This window comes from Neoarius graeffei, chromosome 22, assembly GCF_027579695.1.
Source record: "Neoarius graeffei isolate fNeoGra1 chromosome 22, fNeoGra1.pri, whole genome shotgun sequence".
In the NCBI taxonomy this organism is placed as follows: domain Eukaryota; kingdom Metazoa; phylum Chordata; class Actinopteri; order Siluriformes; family Ariidae; genus Neoarius; species Neoarius graeffei.
The window spans coordinates 6396711-6419063 of NC_083590.1; the positions used below are offsets into that span (position 1 = coordinate 6396711).

At 41.3% G+C, this 22353-nt stretch overlaps 2 protein-coding genes across 3 annotated transcripts in view; both read right to left on the bottom strand.

Annotated features, from left to right (window-relative positions):
* The window catches only part of LOC132870266 (zinc finger protein 208-like), a 63346-nt gene that overhangs the window by 9318 nt on the left and 31675 nt on the right, over nucleotides 1–22353 (bottom strand). The window contains exons 4-11 of the mRNA XM_060903906.1: nucleotides 16998–17003; nucleotides 16583–16659; nucleotides 16292–16426; nucleotides 13741–14012; nucleotides 10333–10400; nucleotides 10015–10208; nucleotides 5603–6298; nucleotides 5476–5556 (exon numbers count right to left, since the gene is read on the bottom strand). Coding sequence (XP_060759889.1) covers nucleotides 5476–5556; nucleotides 5603–6298; nucleotides 10015–10208; nucleotides 10333–10400; nucleotides 13741–14012; nucleotides 16292–16426; nucleotides 16583–16659; nucleotides 16998–17003 — 1529 coding nt within the window. The remainder of the gene's footprint in view (nucleotides 1–5475; nucleotides 5557–5602; nucleotides 6299–10014; nucleotides 10209–10332; nucleotides 10401–13740; nucleotides 14013–16291; nucleotides 16427–16582; nucleotides 16660–16997; nucleotides 17004–22353) is intronic.
* Nucleotides 4057–17150, bottom strand: LOC132870570 (histone-lysine N-methyltransferase PRDM9-like). 2 transcript variants are annotated; one of them, XM_060904260.1, is made up of 7 exons: nucleotides 16998–17150; nucleotides 16583–16733; nucleotides 16292–16402; nucleotides 13741–14012; nucleotides 10333–10400; nucleotides 10015–10208; nucleotides 4057–6298 (listed from the first exon to the last, which is right to left on the bottom strand). In XM_060904260.1, exons 2-7 carry the CDS (start codon nucleotides 16719–16721, stop codon nucleotides 5517–5519), a joined length of 1566 nt encoding a protein of 521 aa, XP_060760243.1. In that variant the 5' UTR covers nucleotides 16722–16733; nucleotides 16998–17150; the 3' UTR covers nucleotides 4057–5516. The 2 variants fall into 2 exon arrangements, with proteins under 2 accessions (XP_060760243.1, XP_060760244.1); XM_060904261.1 differs by having other exon boundaries at nucleotides 16583–16736.

Consider the following 22353-nt stretch of genomic DNA (forward strand, 5'->3'; position numbering starts at 1 on the left):
AAAAGACTTCTTGAAGAAATCATATGCAACTAATGAGGACATAGGGAGAAAAGGTCAGTCACCCTAAGAAATTTTATTTCATATATGAACATTTTGATAATTAATAGAACTTAAGTTTAATGTGGGGCGGCACGGTGGTGTAGTGGTTAGCGCTGTCGCCTCACAGCAAGAAGGTCCGGGTTCGAGCCCCGTGGCTGGCGAGGGCCTTTCTGTGCGGAGTTTGCATGTTCTCCCCGTGTCCGCATGGGTTTCCTCTGGGTGCTCCGGTTTCCCCCACAGTCCAAAGACATGCAGGTTAGGTTAACTGGTGACTCTAAATTGACCGTAGGTGTGAATGGTTGTCTGTGTCTATGTGTCAGCCCTGTGATGACCTGGCGACTTGTCCAGGGTGTACCCCGCCTTTCGCCCGTAGTCAGCTGGGATAGGCTCCAGCTTGCCTGCGACCCTGTAGAAGGATAAAGAGGCTAGAGATAATGAGATGAATGAGTTTAATGTGAATTTAGTTTGTAATTTTTGTTGATCATGAATTATAACCCTACCCTTGAATGTAGAATGTGATTTTATTTTGAATTCAAACAATACTCCTATTGATTTGAAACACATTTTCATGTAAATATGAGCCATTCCACCGAATCGGTGCCATTTCCGTCCCTAGAAAATTATATGTATAAATGCACATAAAAATGTACTTTAAAATACATTTCCTTATTACGCAGAATGTCCTGCACATTGATCTGATTTCAAATTTAAGATATATAATTGTAAGGATTAATAAAAACTACCTAAAACACTGAAAAATAGCATGTGTTACCTGTCCCTGCACTCTAACTTTATACTTAAAATCTTATGATTAAAATCCTTCAGAAACAGTATTTCTTTTGCACGGTTGTGTGACTCCATATCCTATCCATGGTTTAAATATATTTTTTTCATAAGAAATCCACAATATCTTAGTTAAAATACACATTTTAGTCGTGTCCCTGGGTTTTCACTCAGTCCTGTTGCCCAAACATATTACCCCATCTGACAAATTTGGAACATTCCATAAATCACATACTCAACAGGAAGTTACATCAGTTGTGTCTTCTGAAGGCCATGGGAAGACCAAAAGTTAGTTCTCTCATTTACTTTTCTGTATATTTGATGATTTTTTTTTTACTTTGACTGATAAGGTCAATATCAACATAATGTCCTGTTATTTAAATTATTTCTTAGATATTTATTTTAAAAATACAGATTTTTGGTAAATCACTAGAATGTGCTAAGTGTGGTCATGCTATTAGCGATGACGCCATGTGGCTTAATTCCATGTATTAGCTAATCCTAGGCTAAAAACTCAGTCCTGTTACTTTCAGTCCTGTTACTCATATAAAGAGTATGCAGCCATCTTTGACTTCCAAACCTTGTAAAAAAAAAAAAAAGAAATAACGTAGCCTGAGGTTGACCAATACACATTTTGAATAGTTAAATATGTGTGTTATTATAATCAGTGTTGAAAAGATATAACAAATTAAGTTTAATTTTGGGGTGGTACAACAAGCAAATGGCACCCATTCGGTGGAATGTCCCAAAAAAGACAACAGATATTTTTTATCTACTACAGCTCAGATTGCAGGAAAAGTGGTTTGTAAGGCCTTATTTTTCAAAATTTTCCTGGGGGGTATCCCTCCCAGACCATCGGCTTTATCTTGTTTTCTGCTTTTTTGATGACCACCCACTCTCATCCCTGCACATTGTATTTTGGGACTTTGAGTCCAAACATCTCCACTAATTGTGGAATTTCCCACCTGGGATTAAGAGTGTGTGTCATCTTACCTTAATTCTACACTGGATTTTTTTATTTACGTGCCATTGAACACTGATAAAAAGAGTGAGTGAGTGAGGACAGAAGTTCTTGCTCCCTTGTTGAACAGTGAAAGCTCAGTGTTATCCTTTAATATTTAGGACTCTTTCATTCCTGTTACACTCAACTGTGAACGCACTAGTGCAGGACACAGCTGATGCCTTGGGGGAATCAAAAATATATAGCACCAACCGAGAAATTAATATTTCATAAATATTTTCAACATATATGGAGTTTTCATTTAAAGGGGTAAAAATGATACTACTAATAACTGCAAAGTAAACCACAGAGATTATTTTAAAGTCATCAGAAGAATATATGTGTCCTAAACTGAGGTAATCCGACTGTATTTTCATCCTGACTTGTGCTTGTTGTGGATAAATCAGGAGAATAGAGCCACTAGGAGTTAGCAAGCTTTAATTTAACTCACCTTGGTCTTAAAAGCAGAACAGAGTTTAAAACAGCTGAAATAAAGACACTACTTTTTCCACTTGGTGACACGTAAAATCCTTCAACGGTGATTAGCAGCATGAGCTAATCCTAATCGGGAAAACAGCAGCTCGTCTTCTTCTCTGGATAATACAGTAGAGCTGCACAGCGCCCCCTGCTGGAGAATTCTGTAATCATCACTCAGGTAACGGGGACAAACTGAAACTATTAGGCGACATACTGTACATGGCTCATAATAAAACATCAATAGCCTACTGCGCGCATTATTTGAAGGGCATACGACGAGCCTTGCGCTCCGCGAACTCGTCCACGATGCTCTGTATGTCACTGATTCAGTGAGCTTTTAAGCGGTAGTCTCACGACCCGAATAGTAAACAATAAACATGGAGGACATGGAGTCGTTAGTGTTGCTGGTCTTGGTGCTGTGGCTTGTTGTCACCGACAACGCCAACAGATACTGGCAAGAGCGTATAGATGAGGCGAGGCGCATAAGGCTTCATAATTCTCGTAATTCGTAATTATTCTCCTTCCGGGTTTGCGGTGTTTACAGATCCCAGCGTGCTCGCGGGGCGTGTGTGGGCATGTGAGGACACGCCTCCTCACCAATCAGTGCACAGGGGAGTGTCTGCTCACGCCCCCAACCTCACTCGGCACGGCTTGGCTCGCTTCAGCCCCACTCCAAAACCGTGCGAGTTTTAGGGGCTAAGCAGGGCTGAAGCGAGCTGAGTCGTGCTGGTTTTTGGTAGTCGAAACGCGAGCCGTGTCGGGCTGAAGTGAGCTGAAAAAGGGTAGTGGAAAAGGGCCATAAACTTCAGTGAATGTTAGATTTACATTTTTCCTATTATCCAGATTTCCCTCAGTTATTAGATAACGTGTATAATATTATGTAAAATTCTTACATGGTATGTGTGAAATGGCCATACACCATGACTGACAGTAGGTCAAGCAAACAATTTGAGTTAGTGAACATATGTCATGGCTTCCTTCAGTCACCATGTACACAATTGTGTACATCACTTTCTACAGTAATATAATGTAATATCGTGACCAAAGGGTTTGAGAAGCAGCCTTGGGCTCAAAAGGGTTGCTGGTTCAAGTCCCAGGACTGGCAGGAAAAATGAGAGTGGAGTTGAGTGAATGAACAGCACTTTCCCCTCCCTCTATATTATTGCTCGAGTCCCTGGGTGCTGGTGGTGTAGTGGTTAGCACTGTCGCCTCACAGTAAAAAGGTCCGGGTTCAAGCCCCGTGGCCGGCGAGGGTCTTTCTGTGGGGAGTTTGCATGTCCAAAGTCCACAGACATGCAGGTTAGGTTAACTGGTGACTCTAAATTGACCGTAGGTGTGAATGTGAGTGTGAATGGTTGTGTGTGTCTATGTGTCAGCCCTGTGATGACCTGGTGACTTGTCCAGGGTGTACCCCGCCTTTCGCCCGTAGTCAGCTGGGATAGGCTCCAGCTTGCCTGTGACCCTGTAGAACAGGATAAAGCGGCTAGAGATAATGAGATGAGATGGTCCCTGGGTGCTGTAGCACAGCTGCCTACTGCTCTGTGTGTGTTGCTTTAGAGGGGTTAAAAGGCTTCTTCTTATAAAATTAGCACAGATACAGTGTTTTTTTTTAAGCTACTTATTTTTGCTATTTAGCAATCTACAACTCCATAATATCTGGAACAAAGGCATATTTGTTTTTATTCATATCTGTACTTCACAGTTTTAAAAAGACAAACAATTCACACATGGTTTAAAATAGATTTTTAAAAAGAGCATTTTTTCCTCCAAATCCATTTTATTTTTACCCTGTAGAAATTACAACACTTTTTATACATACATCCCCATGATAAACTTACACATTTCAAACTGCTCTTAGCCCAAAAGGTGTGCCTTTGGTTGCTGTACAAACCTGTGGTAGAAGGCAAAAATCTGTTGTCTGGGGGACATCATGGCTTAATTATTAGAGAAGCAGTTTTGGGCCCAAAAAGTTGCCGGTTTGATTCCCTAGACCAGCAGGAATGGCTAAAAAGTGCCCTTAAGCAGGGCACTGAACCCCTAACTGCTCCCCAGGTCGCTCTGGGTATGTTGTAAGTCGCTCTGTATAAGCGCATCTGCTAAATGCCATTAATGTATAACATGGCATGTCATTACCAGAGGAACAGCCAGGAAGAAACATAGTAGGCTACAGGGTTCTGCCCACACTGTGATCATCAGGAGACAGTAGTACTACTACATTGTGAAACAAATAACACACAGATTTAATAAACACACTGAAATCTAATGCATGAAGGGGCTTACATACAGATCTGGGATAAACACAGTTCCCAAAATATTTGAATAATTGAAACTGCTTTATTATTTAAACTACTGTATTATTTTATAAGAAATTCAGTACATGGAACAGCACATTTCCTAGACCCCACTCCAATCCAGTAGATGGCGCTACTGCACTTTAAAGGAATGCCCCAGGATTTTTTTTTTAACCTGTGCCATATTTTCCCCATCTGTTTACATCCAAATATGATTGAAATCAGTCCATTATTAAGTTAGAACGCTATAACTGGAGGTCATTGTTTTCCCATCAGTTCCTGTAGTCAATTGCACAGGGACTGTTTTCTGATGTTTACAAAAGGGATCCTTTCCATGTTGTCAAACACTCATTCATATTTAACCTTGTAAGTAACTGCCAATAATGGATAAAATCTCTGACAGCAGGTCAAACATAAACGTAGTAGTTCCAGTGAGTGAACAGTATACTTTCAGTTCTCAGAGTTACAGTGGTGGCCACCCCTGAGGTGTTTATATTCATGATTTGTAAATCCTGTGTTTAAAAAAAATAAATTATTCATTCATTTTGAATTTTTTTTTTGGTTTATTTATCGGTCCAACTAGCTTCTTTAGTTTATAGCATGACATGGCAGACACTGTGTGTGGTCAACCTGATTTTGGAAAAGTATTTTGATGCAGTTACTTATGAGGGAGGATTGAAAATCAAACAGAAAGCCAGATCAACAGAATATACGCAGATAACAGTGCTTCCCCGATTTGCATCACTCCTGGTTCATGCCTGGTACATTCATCAGTAATACAAGCACAAGTGGCCAGCATCTATCTGGTTCTACCATGCGCCTTCATCTGGCTTTACTGGTGTGTTGGCAAAACAAAACACTTCCAGCCATCATAAGGCTTCTCACCTGTCTGAAGGTCTTGATGTGCCTTGAATTTACCTCCATCACTAAAACTCTTCCCACACTGACTGCAGTGATATGGCTTTTCTATGAATGCGATGGTGTCGTTTAAGAGCGCTGACTTGATTAAAACTCCTCCCACAGTCTGAGCAGTAATACGGTTTCTCTCCTGTGTGAATTCGCTGGTGTAACTGGAGAGTATTGAGGAGACTAAAACTCCTCCCACACTCTGTGCACTGAAATGGCTTCTCTCCCGTATGAATGCGCTGGTGTGTTTGGAGATTGAACAGCTGACTAAAACTCTTCCCACAGCATGAGCACGGATACGGCTTCTCTCCTGTGTGAGTGCGCTGGTGTCTTTTAAATGCGCTCATCTGATTAAAACTCTTCCCACACTGTGAGCACTGATATGGCCTCTCGCCTGTGTGAATACGCTCATGTAGTTGAAGATGAGACTCTCGGATAAAACTCTTTCCACACTGTGAGCAGCAGAACACCTCTCCCGTGTGAAAACGCATATGCACTTGGAGATTATCCTTTCGAGTAAAATTCTTTCCACAATGCAAGCAGGAAAAAGGCTTGTGTCTTGGGTGACTGCACCAGGGCAGGTCAAGGTGACCTTGTTGAGTAAAAGGTTCCTCAGAATTTGAGGAGTGATCAGTTCCTTTCTGCATTTGCCCAGGAGTAGTGTTCATTTGAAGAGTCTCAGGGAACTCTGGCTGATTACAGATGCTTCTTGTAGACATCACGTTTTCACAGTGAATATCAGGTTTTGGGTTTGTATAGGACCGTGGACTAAAGGAGCAGGGCATAGCTTCCATCATTGGGTCTTTCATTTGTGGAGCAGAAAAAGGGGGTAAAAATGGGAAAAGTGTAGTTAGGGACTTGCAAAAGATTAACAGTCCCAAAACAAGCAATTGTTAAAACACAAACATAACATACCAAAGTCCTCACAAGTCCGTTAATCCTCCAACCCCTTGCACTCTGATCAACTTACACTTCTGCACATGGACCAACCTCAGTACAGTACTACCTCCATTCCTCTTTGTTCAATGCACTGGGTGGGTTTCCCAAAAGCCTCTTAATGCTAAGAGCATTTTAACCAGGAGAGTGTGTTCATTGTGCTGCTCACTCTACCATTTAACAATGATCTTTGTGCTGCAACGCTTTTGGCAAACTTAGGCCTGTTCAGTCTTCATTATCTAATAATCCATGTCTCTGGACTCATTTACATATTTGCCACTTGCAGCTTTTTTTTTTTTGCATACTCAATATTTTATTTGCACTGTTTGCATTTCCATGTCACTTGCACTTTACTGCCACCCTGCCTCATTGTCACTTTGCTTTGTAACTACACTGTAGTTTAGACTGTGTCAATGAAATGTGCTCTATTTTAATAAGAAAGCAATGTTAAAGAAAATTCATCATCTTACATGGAAAACATTCTCTATTAAGCTTATTGGAGATTCAAAGCGACAGGTCTGACACCTTGATTTTACAAAACTGTAGTGACATTTGTAACTAGCATTTATTCCCATCTGACCACCAGATGCAGTGGGACATACTCAGGAAGTGACGCGATTCTGACTCCTGTGCTGCTGTGTTCAGCTGGTGGATAAATGTTTGAATACTATGACTACTAGTCAAGAAGAAATCCTACTGTAAAATGTCCTGCAACAAAAGAAGTGTGCGCACGTGCCTCTAGGCCAAATGTAAAATTGTTTTGAGGCTCTAAGGATAATCTGTACAAATACTGTCATAATATCTTACTCTATTGCAGACTTCTGTCCGAATTCAGGGTTGGAAACGCCAGCTGCAATAAGACATCAAAACAGCATGCTTAACCCTAATCATACCGGGTGGGGTCGTTTCCGACCCCGGACGTCTATTTTTTAGGATAAAAAATTTAATATGCGTTATTTTTTCATGAAATTTCATGAATTTGTCACATTTTTTGCAGGTTACAGGATACGCATCTGGATTCTTTGTGCCCTCGATGCCTGCTTTTTATCGGACCAAAAACCATTGGGGTCATAAACAACCCCACTCATTTTTCACTATTTAGCCATATAGTACTTGTTTTTTATTCAGTGTATTTTACCCAATTTTGTCTTTTCAGATTGAAATATGGCAGGCAGACCAAGAGTAGTGAGATACTTGAGAAGAGATTCAAAGACTCTTAGAGCAGGACAGTACCACAGATGAGAGTGAACCAAATGAATCTGACTCTGAGGAAGAAGCAGACCACATATCTGAAGCATCAGACAGAGGTGACACTGAGAGTGCCAGTGATACTGATCCAGAGGTTGAACACCATGGAAATCAACAACACCCTGATGACAGAGAGGCTGAAATAAAATCAAGGAAGGTGAAGAGGCCATGGCAGGGGGCATGGCCAGGACAATGGTGCAATTCCCCAAGGCCAAGCCCAGCCCAACAGCCCTGCTGTGGACCAAGACCACATAATTGGTAAAGATGGAACTGTTTGGGATAAGGCCCAGCCACCGCAGGGACGAAGGTGAGCCCAGGATATTTTGAGATAGGCCCCTGGAATTACACCAGAAGGAAGATGTACTGATATACTGCAGTCTTTCCAGCTTTTTATCACCCAGCCAATAGTGATTCAGATTGTCCAAAAGACAAATAGAGAGGGTCGCTGGAAGACTACTGAGTACAATGCTGTTCATCCTCAGAGTCAGAAAGTAATTTCAGATTTTTGAAAAAAATAGGTTTGGTTGAATCAAATTGGTGTCCTAGATATACATAGAACAGTATAGAATAGTATTTGTGGATCTCTAACAAGATGTTTAATAAAGAATATTGATCTCTTATGAAGCTTTTGTTGTCTACACATAAAAAAAAATGTAACGATATTTGGCTAAAAATAACTTGGGGTCGTAACCGACCCCACCTGGTATGAATAGGTTGCAAAATATGCCAGTATGATTAGGGTTAAATTATCTGCAATAGTATACAACTCCATTGCACTCATTCTCCCCTTAATTCTATCCCAGCTGATAATCTACGTGTAAATGGCTTCTCAACCTACAAGCTACTAGATAGAAAAGTTATTTCCGAATGAGACCAAGGAAACGTTCAAATCTACAGCCTAGCAATAACACACTGGTCCACTGGCATTATGAATTTTGCTAATTGGAGCTATTTAGATGGCAGTGGGGCGAGTTCCGACTAAAGCCACCCTTATGCCCAACAATGCTGAAAGGCCTCCTAAGGCTACGCTCTAAAGAAAGATATTTTCTTGGTGGCATAGCTGCTACCTGATCTCTCCACCAAGGTAAGTAAGCAGGACTGAAAGAAGTGTTATAAATGCTCTAGTACTTTATGCCAAACAGCTCACTATCTTTTTGAAGAATCCAGAAATACACCTCAAAACAAAGTCTACTTCCACAATGGCACAGTTGATAAAGAGGCAGACCTTGACAAACAAAGTGGTCTATAATCCAGCTGAGGTGGTCTATAAGTTACATATATCAGGTAGTTTGTAAGATATTTTAGCTGATCTGCAAGATGCACATTTCAAATGATCCTTGTGTCACTATGCAAGGAAAGGGATGGGTTCCTCTCCAGATCTGCCTGATGCCCTACTTCTGGCTGGAGTTCTCATCAACTGGAAACCACACACTGCTGCTGAGGATGGTCCTATATGGTCAGCCTATATAAACACTTAGAAACCATGAAGATGGCTTTTGACTGCAGTTGATACGAATAGTTTTGCTACAATGTTTTAGCACTACGTTCGACATATCTTTAGGACTGCATTGGCCATGAACAGTTTTACGCTCAAGTCTCCATCAGTAAACAGTCAATAACTTCAACAAAATACACTTCATGTTAAAATTCATTATAGTTTCCTTGTTACATAATTGTATTTTTCAACCATATAGCATACAGCTATAGAAGCAAGTTATAGCCAATGTCACCCAAATGAGGATGGGTTCCCTTTTGAGTCTGGTTCCCATCAAGGTTTCTTCCTCATGTCATGAGTTTTTCCTTGCCACCATGGCCTCTGGCTTGTTCATTAGAGATAAATTTAAAATTTACATCCAGAATTTATACATTTCTGGGAAGCTGATTTGGGACATTGTTCAACTATACGAATAAAATTGAACTGAATTACAAATAAGCATAACGTACTGAGTCCCAGGCAAATGTCATTTGGTTGGGCAGCTGTGTGTATTCATTACCATAGCCAACACTCATCTGTGTCACTGGATATCTGAGGGGGAAACAAGGTATCTGTAGAAAGTTTCTAAAGGATTACCTGGGTCCATTTCATTTGAGAAACAGCCCAGAACTTGTGAGAGTGATGGTGGCCTGGCACCAAAGACTAAGCACATAACTACACCATTTCACACAGGTTTCGTTATTTCCATGAGCACTGCATGCTGTTCTACAGAGATTTCTCACCTTGCCAACTCTATCAGGTACTGATTTAGCTGACCAGTCAAATTATGTGTATTATAATAATAAAAAAAACACCTAAAGTAAACAGACAGACATAAAATCTCAAAGTGTGGACAATACCATTAGTTGAGCACTTTTTGTTCCAGAGGTATTCAAAAGTGATGCTGAGATCTTTAGCATACTTCTCTTCATACCACACCAAGAGCTCCTGTCCTGGTTTGATAGGTTGACAGCAACGGTAAAAAATCTCCCCTCGATACTGGAATGCCACAAGATTCTGCTCTTCATCATCATTACAAGCACAATTCACATATCTAGGTCAGGAGAAAAAGTGATGGCAAAAAATATTAAAACAATTGATAAATCCAGGGTGAGGAAAAAAATAGAAAATTAATTAAAACGACAACGCAAAAGCCAAAGAAATAAAATATACCACACCTCATCCAGTTTGCAAATCTCTCTCTCTTGGCATCGATGTATTCCTCACATAGCCCACGTTTGCAGATCTGCAAAACAAATGATACAATTATCCTTTAAAGGAATAGAAAATGCAAAGTAAATACATGCATGGGTTGGTAGCTTGTAATCTTGAGAGCCCATAAGAAAAATTTCAGGCATGTTTGAGCATTTATAAGAACGTTGTGAGCGTTTTTGTATCACTGCTCTAATGCCACCAGGACACTGCCATGTGGCCTGTTGGAAGGGCGATGCGTGACGTCATTTGGGCGCAAGGCTGAGTGTATACTTCAGTACTGAAGGGGCAAAGCCAAAGGTCTACTAAGGTGACAGTGTTGATTTTTTTTCACCATACATCTGAAATTGTGTATTAATGAGCTGCAGCCCTGACTTGGGGACAAACCTGAACCCTTTACCTGTAAAACAACGCTGAAACTGTGCGTTATATTACTCATTAACACGCTTAGCATGCTCTTGACTCATTCATGAAAAACTTCATCAAGACGTCCCCAGGCTAGCCTACTGTAATTACCGTAGTATGCAGTCCAACCCCCATGGCAACGCAGAAAGAGGGTAAACAAACACTGCTTTACTATACAGGATTCATGTGAACATTACAGGAAGATGTACTTGTACAAAAAAAAAAGGCAGAAATATCGCCAGAAACACCCAAGCTGCTGGTAGGGTCTGGATTTATTTGGTAAAATTCATACATGTAAAAAGATACTGTATAAATAGCACCGAGGACAACACAAAGTATAAAATGCACTTATTTCCAATGTGGTTCTCTTGATGACAGCAGGAAACAAAATATCTCATCTCATTATCTGTAGCCGCTTTATCCTGTTCTACAGGGTCGCAGGCAAGCTGGAGCCTATCCCAGCTGACTACAGGCGAAAGGCGGGGTACACCCTGGACAAGTCGCCAGGTCATCACAGGGCTGACACATAGACACAGACAACCAGTCACACTCACATTCACACCTACGGTCAATTTAGAGTCACCAGTTAACCTAACCTGCATATCTTTGGACTATGGGGGAAACCGGAGCACCCGGAGGAAACCCACGCGGACACGGGGAGAACATGCAAACTCCACACAGAAAGGCCCTCGCCAGCCACAGGGCTCGAACCTGGACCTTCTTGCTGTGAGGCGACAGCGCTAACCACTACACCACCGTGCTGCCACAATAAAATATATGAGACAATAATAAATTGACAATTGTATAAACAATGATGTCATAAACAAAAAAAATGCTAACTGTAATTATCAGAGTACAACTAGATTACAGAAACAGCACCAAAATAATTAATTAGTTACACACATCATAAAACTGGGTTTGGAATTTACTCCATAAAAACTGTTTCACTTGTTTCTTAAAACGATCACGTGTTTGACTAGATTGAAGTGATCAAGGTAGACTATTCCACAAACAAACTTCTGTAAACCTAAAAGAACTCTGAATGGTTTCCGTAAAGTGTGACGTCACTTACAATACACGGCCGTATTTGACAAAATGGACCACAGCGCCAGCGACATTTCTTCACTGATTTCCTCTGGTATTTCGGACAATGACACGAATAACAATGATCATGATAAAACAAGCATTACCATATCAATTAGTTACACACAAGTGAACAATATTTATAGGAGTTGTTTTAGTTAGTCATTACCGAGGCTTTTCTGACAACACTGAATCAAAGCAAGACACCAACAAACATCAAACTGCTTAGCTGCATCAGCAATTATTACATTTATGCACAAAGGAACTCAAAATAACAATGCTTAATAAAGTTAGGGAAGCCATAAAAATGGTTTTACCCTCTGAAGATCTCTTTTGCGGACTACTGACTGTGTTGTCTCGTTTGTCTTGTCTGCTTTTTGGCCGAAGATTGTGGGAACCGCATCTGGACTCAGCACTGGCTTGTACAGTATTCCTAATGCTGGTGCATCAGAGTTGTTTGAGTGAAACAATTTTCTTCAAAATGTCCCGAGTACATGAGCTGCATGAAGCAATGTTTGTTTACCCAATTTCTGCGTTGCCGCGGGGGTCGGACTGTCTACTACGGTAATTTCACCAAGGCATTCCCAAGCCAGCCGAGACAGTTTTCCAGTATGTCTTGGGTCTGCCCCAGTGGCTCATCCCAGTTGGACATGCCCAGAACAATTCACCTGGGAGGTGTCCGAGTGGCACCACCTTATTTTGCTCCTTTCGTTGTGGAGGAGCAGCGGCTATACTTTGAGCCCCTCCTACGTGTCCAAACTCTTCACCCTTTGGAGAAACATCATTTCCTACCCTTCTACCCGTGACCTTGTTCTTTCAGTGATCACCCACAGCTCATGGCCATAGATTAGGGTAGAAACGCAGATCGACGAGTCAGTCAATCTATAGCATCATCTCTTGGCTCAGCTCTCGCTTCACCACAGCAGAAACTGCACCAATCCGTCCATCAATCTCCTGCACCATTCATCCCACACTTGTGAACAAATCCCTAAGACATATAAAACTCCTTTACTTGAGGCAAGGACTCATCCCCAACCTGGAGCGAGCAGTCCACCCTTTTCCAGCTAAGGACCATGGCGTCAGGCTTGGAGATGCAGATTCTCATCCCAGCTGCTTCACACCCCGTTGCAAATTTAATTTTAAATTTTAAAATATTTATTTTTAAAAAATGCACATCTCTTCATTCAAAGAGAACTTTGTTCCCATTTTGTAATCAGAAAAAACGTCTTGGAGCTGGATTAGTTCTTTATCCACGTCTGGACATGCCAACTCCTCATCGCGCGTGTGTGATGAATTCCAGTGCAAGTTGGAGGTGACGGCTCGATGAAGCTAATAAGACCACATCATCTGCAAAAAGCAATGATGCAATCTTGAGCCCACCAATACCCCTTGGCTATGCCTAAAAATTCTATCCAGAAATGTTATGAATAGAATCATTGATGAAGGGCAACCCTGGAAGAGACAAATAAAATGGAAAAACTTAAATTTGATAATATAAAACCTTTTACCCACCTGGAACAAGTCTGATTTATTGCAGACAATGCGAACCAAGCTCTCGATACAGTTATATAAGGCCAGAATGGCCCATAGCAGTGGGCCCAGTACCCCATACTCCTGAAGCACCCCCCCACAGGATACCCAAAGGGACATGGTCATATGCCTTTTCCAAGCCCACAAACCACATGTAGATAGGTTATCATTAGATTAATATTACTAAATAATTAAAATGTACATTATGTGCATCAGCAATAATGGTTATCATTTTCAACTACAATGGGAAAGGAAGCTAGGGTTAGTTAAATCAAAGCAGCTTCTTAATTTTAGTTTTTATTTTTAATAATATAAAATTATAACATTTGTAATACTTTTTTCAGAAACTAACTCACCACCCAAGAGTAGCCACTGTTCATGGCTTCCTCTCTATCTACCAACTCTCCTTGATAGGGGCCAAAGTGGAAACCTACTGGAACAGTTTCTCCCTTATTAAACACTCCAAGGCCTGCCCCATGAATATCAGATTTCTGCAGTTCCAGACCAAGTGGAAGGGTTTGTCTGGCTCGGTCTGGAACCCCCAAAGGAACAGGGGTATCAGAGATGAAGACAGCCAGTCCATGGACCTCACACTTGTTGATGAAAAATGAGCTGCAATCCTCACAGTCTGGAAGTAAAGACATAATAGTTCAATAAATTGAATTTTCTGGCACAGTAAAGGTTTGGTTAACTTCTGTGACATAAGCTTTTTTGGTAAATGTGTCTCACATCCCTTATTGCTAGGGTGTCTACCAAAATTAATCATGAATTCAGCCGAGAACAAGAACTGACTGCCTCTCCCAGATGGTTAAACCTTGACCATTATCAACACAGAACTGGTTGTGAGGCAACGTTTTTAAATCTCTATCTCACTATCTGAATCGTTAAAAAAAAAAAAGTGCTCTGAATTTACAGGAGCATGAGAAATTTGATTAATGCCCCCCCCTTTTTAAACCAAGTACCAGGATATTTCATCTCAACAGGTGACTGTCTCTACTTCTGCTTGCCATAGAAGGATCACTGAAATATAAATTGTTCAACAACAGAGAAATGGTTGTGTGTGTGTGGGGGTGGGGGGGTCAATGTTTTTATAAATCTCAGTAGCAGGATGTATCTTTTTAGCAATATTAGATATTAATTTAATTGAACAACCCTAAGGACTTAGGGTTCAAGGACCCAAGTACTCAAGATATTGTGCATTGAGGAGGGTCTAATATTATTTGGAAGTGTTAACCATGTAAGATGTTATGAAAAAAATTCTCCAGGCTCTTTCCAGTGGTAGACGGTATAGAATAGAATGCCTTTATTGTCAGTGCAGAAATGTAAAACTAAATTCAGTTCATCATTCAGGAGAACAAAGCCGCTGCATACATACGCGCTGCCACTCTTAGGCACTTCAGTCCAAGGCCATCCCATGTTAACCGAGCTACTAAGTATAAAACTACTTAATAAAACATTTTTTTGGTACTACTTCTTCTTTTGGCTGCTCCCAATTAGAGGTCGCCACAGCGGATCTTTCGTCTCCATTGCTCCGTCTTCCGTATCCTTCTCTACCACACCTGCCACTTTCATGTCCTCTCTCACCACATCCATGCATCTCCTCTTTGGCCTTCCTCATTTTCATTTGCCTGGCAGCTCCATCCTCAACATTCTCCTTCCCACATGCTCTGCATCTCTTCTCAGGATGTGCCCATACCATCTCAGTCTCATCTCTCTTAGCTTAATTCCCAAGCTCTCCACATGTGCTGTCCCTCTGATGTACTTGTTCCTTATCCTGTCCAACCTTGTCACTCCCATCGCAAACCTTAACATCCTCAACTCCACCACCTCCAACTTTGCCTCCTGTCTCTTCGTTAAGAGTACGGTCTCCAATCCATACGTCACAGCTGGTCTCACTACTGTCTTATACATCTTACCTTTCACTTTTGCTGGGACTTTCCTATCACAAATGACTCCCGAAATCCTTCTCCAACTGCTCCACTCTGCCTGCACTCTCTTTCTCACCTCACTATCGCAGCCCCCATTTTCCTGCACAGTTGACCCCAGGTACTTGAGTTCACCAACTTTCTTTACGTCTGCGCCTTGCATCTTCACTACACTCTGCATCAATGAGAATGTGGATGAGAGTGTAGTGAAGATGCAAGGAGTAGACATAAAGAAAGTTGGTGAACTCAAGTACCTGGGGTCAACTGTGCAGGAAAATGGGGGCTGCGATAGTGAGGTGAGAAAGAGAGCGCAGGCAGGGTGGAGCAGTTGGAGAAGGATTTCGGGAGTCATTTGTGATAGGAAAGTCCCAGCAAAAGTGAAAGCTAAGATGTATAAGACAGTAGTGAGACCAGCTGTGATGTATGGATTGGAGACCGTACCCTTAACAAAGAGACAGGAGGCAAAGTATAAAACTACTTAATAAAACTTAATTGTACTTTTTTGGTACAAACGTACAAAAGAAGCTTAAAAAACAAAAAACAAACAAAAAAAAACCATACTGCATCACTGTATACTTAAGCTTAAAATGTCACTTGCTGAGTTCAGGTTTTAACATGTCTTATTTACATGAAAACTGGCAATCATTTTTTAGGAAGAGCGAAGTAACCGAGCACTCAGCCTTGTGGAATTCCCTCCATGTCATATTGAGCAATAGAAGTTGCTAGTGTGTTTTTATGCATGCATGCGTGTGTGTATATTATATATATAAAATGCTGTCGTGGTTCATGCTTCCATCTACAATAAAAGATTGAGAGTTCAAATTTTGGCACCACCAGCGTGAACAATGTTCTTCACCTTAAGTACCTCACGTAAAATATTTTGGAAACACATTTCAGTGAAAATTCAGCACAGACTAATAAGTAAGGTTGAATTATCAGTGATAGTGTGAACTCCAAACCAGACTCTCTTTGGTATCCTTACAGAGGTAGTCATCATCTTCAGGTTCTTCCTCTTTTAGATGCTTTTCCTGAAATCCTTCATTCTGTTGGTTCACAGGGGTGAGGTGTCCCACAAAGCTTGATGTCCCTCCATCTAAAGTTCCATCCATGAGATTTACTTGTAATATTTGTAATATTAATAAAAGATATAAAAAGTACAAAACATAGAAATGAGACCAATCACAGATTAGGCATAATTATCATAATTTAATAGATAGAATTATCAATAACAATTTAGCTCCAGACTGCACTCTACTGTACTCTCTTCTCTTACAGAAATGCTCATCATCTTCAGGTTTTTCCTCTTTAACAGGTTTCTTTTGGAATTCTCCATTCTGTTGGTCCTCAGAACTGATGTGTTGTACAGAATCTGATGTCCCTCCACCTGAAGTCATACAAGTGTCTGTCTGCATATCTTCATAAAGCTACTGATTTAAAAAAAAAAATGCATCAGTTTTCACAAAGATTCAGTTTCAACAAATAGACAAAATAAATGGTACATTCCTGCAAAGGACATCCTACAGGATATGCAAATTCAAAATTAAGTCAATTAATGTGAGGAAAACATTACAAATAAAGATCTAAGATATGATGAAATATATTTTTAGGATGAATTTGTTTTATATTTTCAGTCAAAAACCAATGAAGATGCCTGTAAACTCTGCTGTTGGTGCTTCACTTTAACTCACCTCAGTCTGAAAAAGCAGAACAGAGTTACAACTTAAATCCACACTTTTCTTTCTTTAAATCTCCATCACCTGTAAACTCATTTCAGAAAGATGTTTCTGTGAAGGCGATTAGCAGAGTGAGCTAGCTGTCCAAACAGAGAAACAGCAGTTCGTCTTCTTCTATGGATTATACAGCAGACCTGCACACCGCCCCCTGCTGGACGAGTCTCTAATCATCACTCAAGCAGGTCAAATGTATAGACCTCTTTACTTTGTCTCTAAAGATGCTCCAATACTTTGACCAAAAGCTTTACAGTAATTCATATACATTAGTAAGAATTTAAGAAAAATCAAAATAAAATCGGTTATACACTCACTGTCCACTTTATTACAAACACTAAGACCAAGGAACTGGTCATTGACTTTGGGAGGTCCAGACCAAGGTCATGACCAGTTCTGATCAAGGGAGTAGAGGTGGAGGCTGTGGATTCCTATAAGTACCTCGGGCTGTGGCTGGACAGCAAGCTGGACTGGACTTGCAACACCAAACACTTATACAGGAAGGTACAGAGCAGGCTGTACTTCCTGAGGAGGCTGCAGTCCTTTAACATCTGCAGGAAACTCCTGTGGATGTTCTATCAGTCTGTGATCGCCAGTGTCCTGTTTTACACCGTGGTGTGCTGGGGGGGCAGCAGATCCAAGAAGGACACATCCAGGCTGGACAAACTGATCAGGTGGGCCGGCTCTGTGGTCGGCATGAAGCTGGACTCTGGTGATGGTGGCAGAGAAGAGGACTATGGACAAACTATTGAACATCATAGACGATGCCAGTCACCCTCTGCACACCGTCATCAGCAACCAGAGGAGCCTGTTCAGTGACAGAATGCTTCTTCCCAAGTGCAGGACGAACAGACTCAAAAACTCCTTTGTCCCTCACCCCATCAAACTGTACAACTCTTCTCTGGGGGGGAGGGGTAACAGGAGGACAGAGGATGGGAAGGAGCAGCAGTAGCCTAGCCTGACAAAACGCAATACTGGACAATGTACAATATAAATGTGCAATACCTCTCCCGCTGGACTTTTTTTCCCCATATCTTATTCTTTTTTATATTTGTATACTGTATGTAAAATACTTAATTTAATTTATCTAGAAGTTTTCTCTCTTTATCCTGGAATGATGTTGCTGGAATTTTAATTTCCCTGAGGGAACCCTCCCAAAGGGATCAATAAAGTTCTATCTAATCTAATCTAATCTAATCTAATCTATAGTAATACTTGGTAGAGCCCATCTTGGCTCTCATGGTAACCTAAATTATTTATGCCACAGATTTCACAAGGAGCTAGAAACTAAACATTTCATTGAGATGCTAGACCATGTTGGTACAAGTGCATTATATAATTGCTGCAGATTTCTCAGCTGTACATGATGTAAATCTCCTGTTCTTGCACATCCCAATTGTGCTCCACTGCTTTCAGATCTGGTGAATGGGGAGGCCAGTGTTCATGTTCATGTAACCAATTTGAGACGACTTGTACTTTGTGACATAGTGCATTATTATGTTGGTAGTCATTATAAGATGGTAAATTGTGGGCATAAAGGGTTACGCATGGTCAGCAACAGCACTATGACATTCAAAATATTCTCAATTAGTATTAAGGCATGTATACCATTATACCAGCAGCTTGAATGGTTGACTCAAGGCAGGAAGAGTTCATAGAGTAATGCTGTTCATCCTGTGTAAACTTGAGAGACTGGTTATGCACAAAAATCCCAGAATTCCCATCTGACAACAACCATTCCACATTGAAAGATTGCACACATACACACAGTCAGGGGGGAAAAAAAGCACACGCACCTTTAACTCCATGTTTTTTATTTATCAGAGTCTAAAAAACAACTGTTATTATTCTTAAAGTTGAAACAGTGTTTATTTTATAGTGAGTATTCTTTCAGTATACTACAACCGGCGAGTGGCCTAGTGGTTAGCGTGTCTGCCTCTCCATCGTGAGTTCTACTCACGGTCAGGTCATACTAAAGACCAACATAAAAATGGTGCCTACTGCCATCTGGCAAGGCACGCTGCAATACACATGCGAGTGGGGAGTCAAACTCTCGCGGTTACCAGAGGACTAGCCCCCCACTGTAACCCTAGCTACGTAATAGAGGCGAGAGGCCGAGGGCTATAAAACGGAGATCGGTGCCGTCAAACACACCATGGATGGTGCGGGAAGGACTTTGACTTTTATTGATTTTTTCACTATGTCACCATCTAACTGCTATAAACAGAGTCCACCAGATCTGTGTTACAGAAGCAGCCCAGTGGACAACTATTAAACTTCTTGTAAATCTATCAGGACAACCATGAAAATACTGCAGTTTCATCAGAAGTAAGATGATTGATAAAACAGGAGACCAAGAGCCAGGTTATAGTAAAAGAGATGGTTTTTGTGTACACAAGGACAACCTGGGCATTCTGTATTCTAAATAAATGTTGGACATAGTTTATATGTTACACTTTTGTGGATATGCAAAGGATGCACTCTAGACCAGATAGCCCAAGGCTAAAATAAAGGAAAATATGAGTGGAAGGTAGGGTGCATCAGTTGCCCTCACTTTCATAAAATCTGATGCATTTTTGTTTGGGTGTTCCTTTTCACCAATAAAAGACATCCTGTAAAATGTTTTGACCATATTCAAAAGTCTAATGGTGGCACCATGAGGTTCATTTTTTGCCAAAAAATGCTTATTTTATGTTTTCGCGTAAGGTTTGAATCACAATGTTGGACTCCATTTATTGATTTCTTGTGACCCAGAGATCATGTTAAGAACCTTTGCAAGGGATTGAGAAGCATTAATGTGATTCATAATACATTTGTATTGTTTAAAAGTAGTTGAACAATGATTCAATGAACAGCTAAAACTCAAACTGTGCTTGATAATATATTTAGAATATTTACTAAAAATGTGTATCTATTGCTGCTTTTCCACTACAAACGCGGCTGAGCCGTGCCGTGCTGAGTCAAGCTGAGCGGGGCTGTTGGAGTTGCATTTCGACTACAACCGCGCTGAACCGTGCTGGCTGGAAGTGGGTGGACACATTGGGTGGAGTTAGCGAAAGTGGGTGGACATCACGTGATGTCGTTAAGCAGCGCAAACAGTGACATCAGTGAGCTTTTAAGCGGTAGTCTCACGACCCGAATAGTAAACAATAAACATGGAAACATGGAGTCGTTAGTGTTGCTGGTCTTGGTGCTGTGGCTTGTTGTCACCGACAACGCCAACAGATGCTGGCAAGAGCGTATAGATGAGGCGAGGCGCATAAAGCTTCAGAAATTCTCGTAATTCGTAATTATTTTTCTTCCGGGTTTACAGATCCCAGCGTGCTCGCGGGGCGTGTGTGGGCATGTGAGGACACTCCTCCTCACCAATCAGTGCACAGGGGAGTGTCTGCTCATGCCCCCAGCCTCACTCGGCACGGTTTGGCTCGCTTCAGCCCCACTCCAAAACGGTGCGAGTTTTAGGGGCTAAGCAGGGCTGAAGCGAGCCGAGTCGTGCTGTTTTCTGGTAGTCGAAACGCGAGCCATGTCGGGCTGAAGTGAGCTGAAGCGAGCTGAAGTGAGCTGAAAAAGGGTAGTGGAAAAAGGCCATAAGATATTTGGTATACTCTATAAGGTGCCAAAATGTTTCTTGAAAAGTGATCGAAATTTTGTCATAAGAGTCATAAAATAGCAGCTTTTTCCATAACTTTGAGCTCCTGGTGCCACCATTAAACTTTTGAATTTTGTCAAAATATTTCACCCAGTGTGTTTTCTTACCAAAAGGAACATAAAAACAAAAATGCATCATGATCGGAGGAACTTTTCATTTTAGGGGGCAACTGATGCACCCTAGTGGAAGGGGAGGCATGGTCTCGCACCCTAAGTGATGGATTCAGTAGGAGACACTTGGTTCTCTCATAGAGATTTAGTCAAAGGATAAGAGTGACTGTGTTTTAAAAAAAATAGCATTCTGGGTAAGATACTCACTTCATCAAAATTCCACACACCAAATACTAGACCTTACTGGTCCATAAGGTCATCTCACCATATATTATAGAATGGCTAATCCATAAACCGAAATTAACTCAGTGGGTTGCCAACCCATTAACCATCACTAGAATTATTCCCACTGGTCATAGCTGCTTTTCTGTCACTGATGTGGCTAATGGTTTCGTTCTGGTCTATTCCACTACTCCCTGAAAGCCAACCTTGACTTGCATTCACAGTGGAGGATATGCAGCATGTTTTTACATATACATATACAGGGTTCTCCAGAAGATCTGAAGTAGCCAGCTAAAAAAAAAGTAGTAGGTGGCTCTGGAATTTGTGGTGGCAAAGCCACCATGGCGCGTCTATGGTGTGCTAATGCTGGGGGGGGGGCTGGGGCATGCCCTGCCATAAACTTTTGAAATTTACATGCCTTCTGATGGCTTCTGGTGCATTCTCAGCTAATAAATTACTAACCACTTCCCTGTAAAATACTTGCAAAATATGTATGAAATCTCCCTCCAGAAGTTTATGTGCTTGGCTTTCTCAGTTACCCTCTGTAGTACACTGCTTGGCTCTGTAACATAACTATACATGTTACGGCATGGTCACGTGGTCTGGCTCAGCCAATCAGAGCGCGAGAATCGATCAACAAATATGGCATCGCTTCCAGTCAAGCTAGACCCAAATCAAAGACAATTTCATGGTGAAATAATTGGATTTGCAGCAAATTATGGGCAGCTGAGATGATATAAAATCACTTGAACACTGAAAGGAAAGTTTTCTTTTGCCTTTTTCTGGGATCGAGTAGCTGGCAGGGTGGCACAGTGGTGTAGTGGTTAGCGCTGTTGCCTCACAGCAAGAAGGTCCAGGTTCGAGCCCCGTGGCCGGCGAGGGCCTTTCTGTGTGGAGTTTGCATGTTCTCCCCGTGCCCGCGTGGGTTTCCTCTGGGTGCTCCGGTTTCCCCCGCAGTCCAAAGACATGCAGGTTAGGTTAACTGGTGACTCTAAATTGACCACAGGTGTGAATGTGAGTGTGAATGGTTGTCTGTGTCTATGTGTCAGCCCTGTGATGACCTGGCGACTTGTCCAGGGTGTACCCCGCCTTTCACCCGTAGTCAGCTGGGATAGGCTCCAGCTTGCCTGCAACCCTGTAGGACAGGATAAAGCGGCTACAGATAATGAGACGAGAAGCCATAATCATCAAAATTAAAACAAAAGGTTTGAAATATTTCACTTTAGGTACAGTATAATGAATATCCAGTGGTGCTTGAAAGTTTGTCAACCTTTGAGAATTTTCTATAATTCTGCATAAATATGACCTAAAACATCATCAGATTTTCACACAAGTC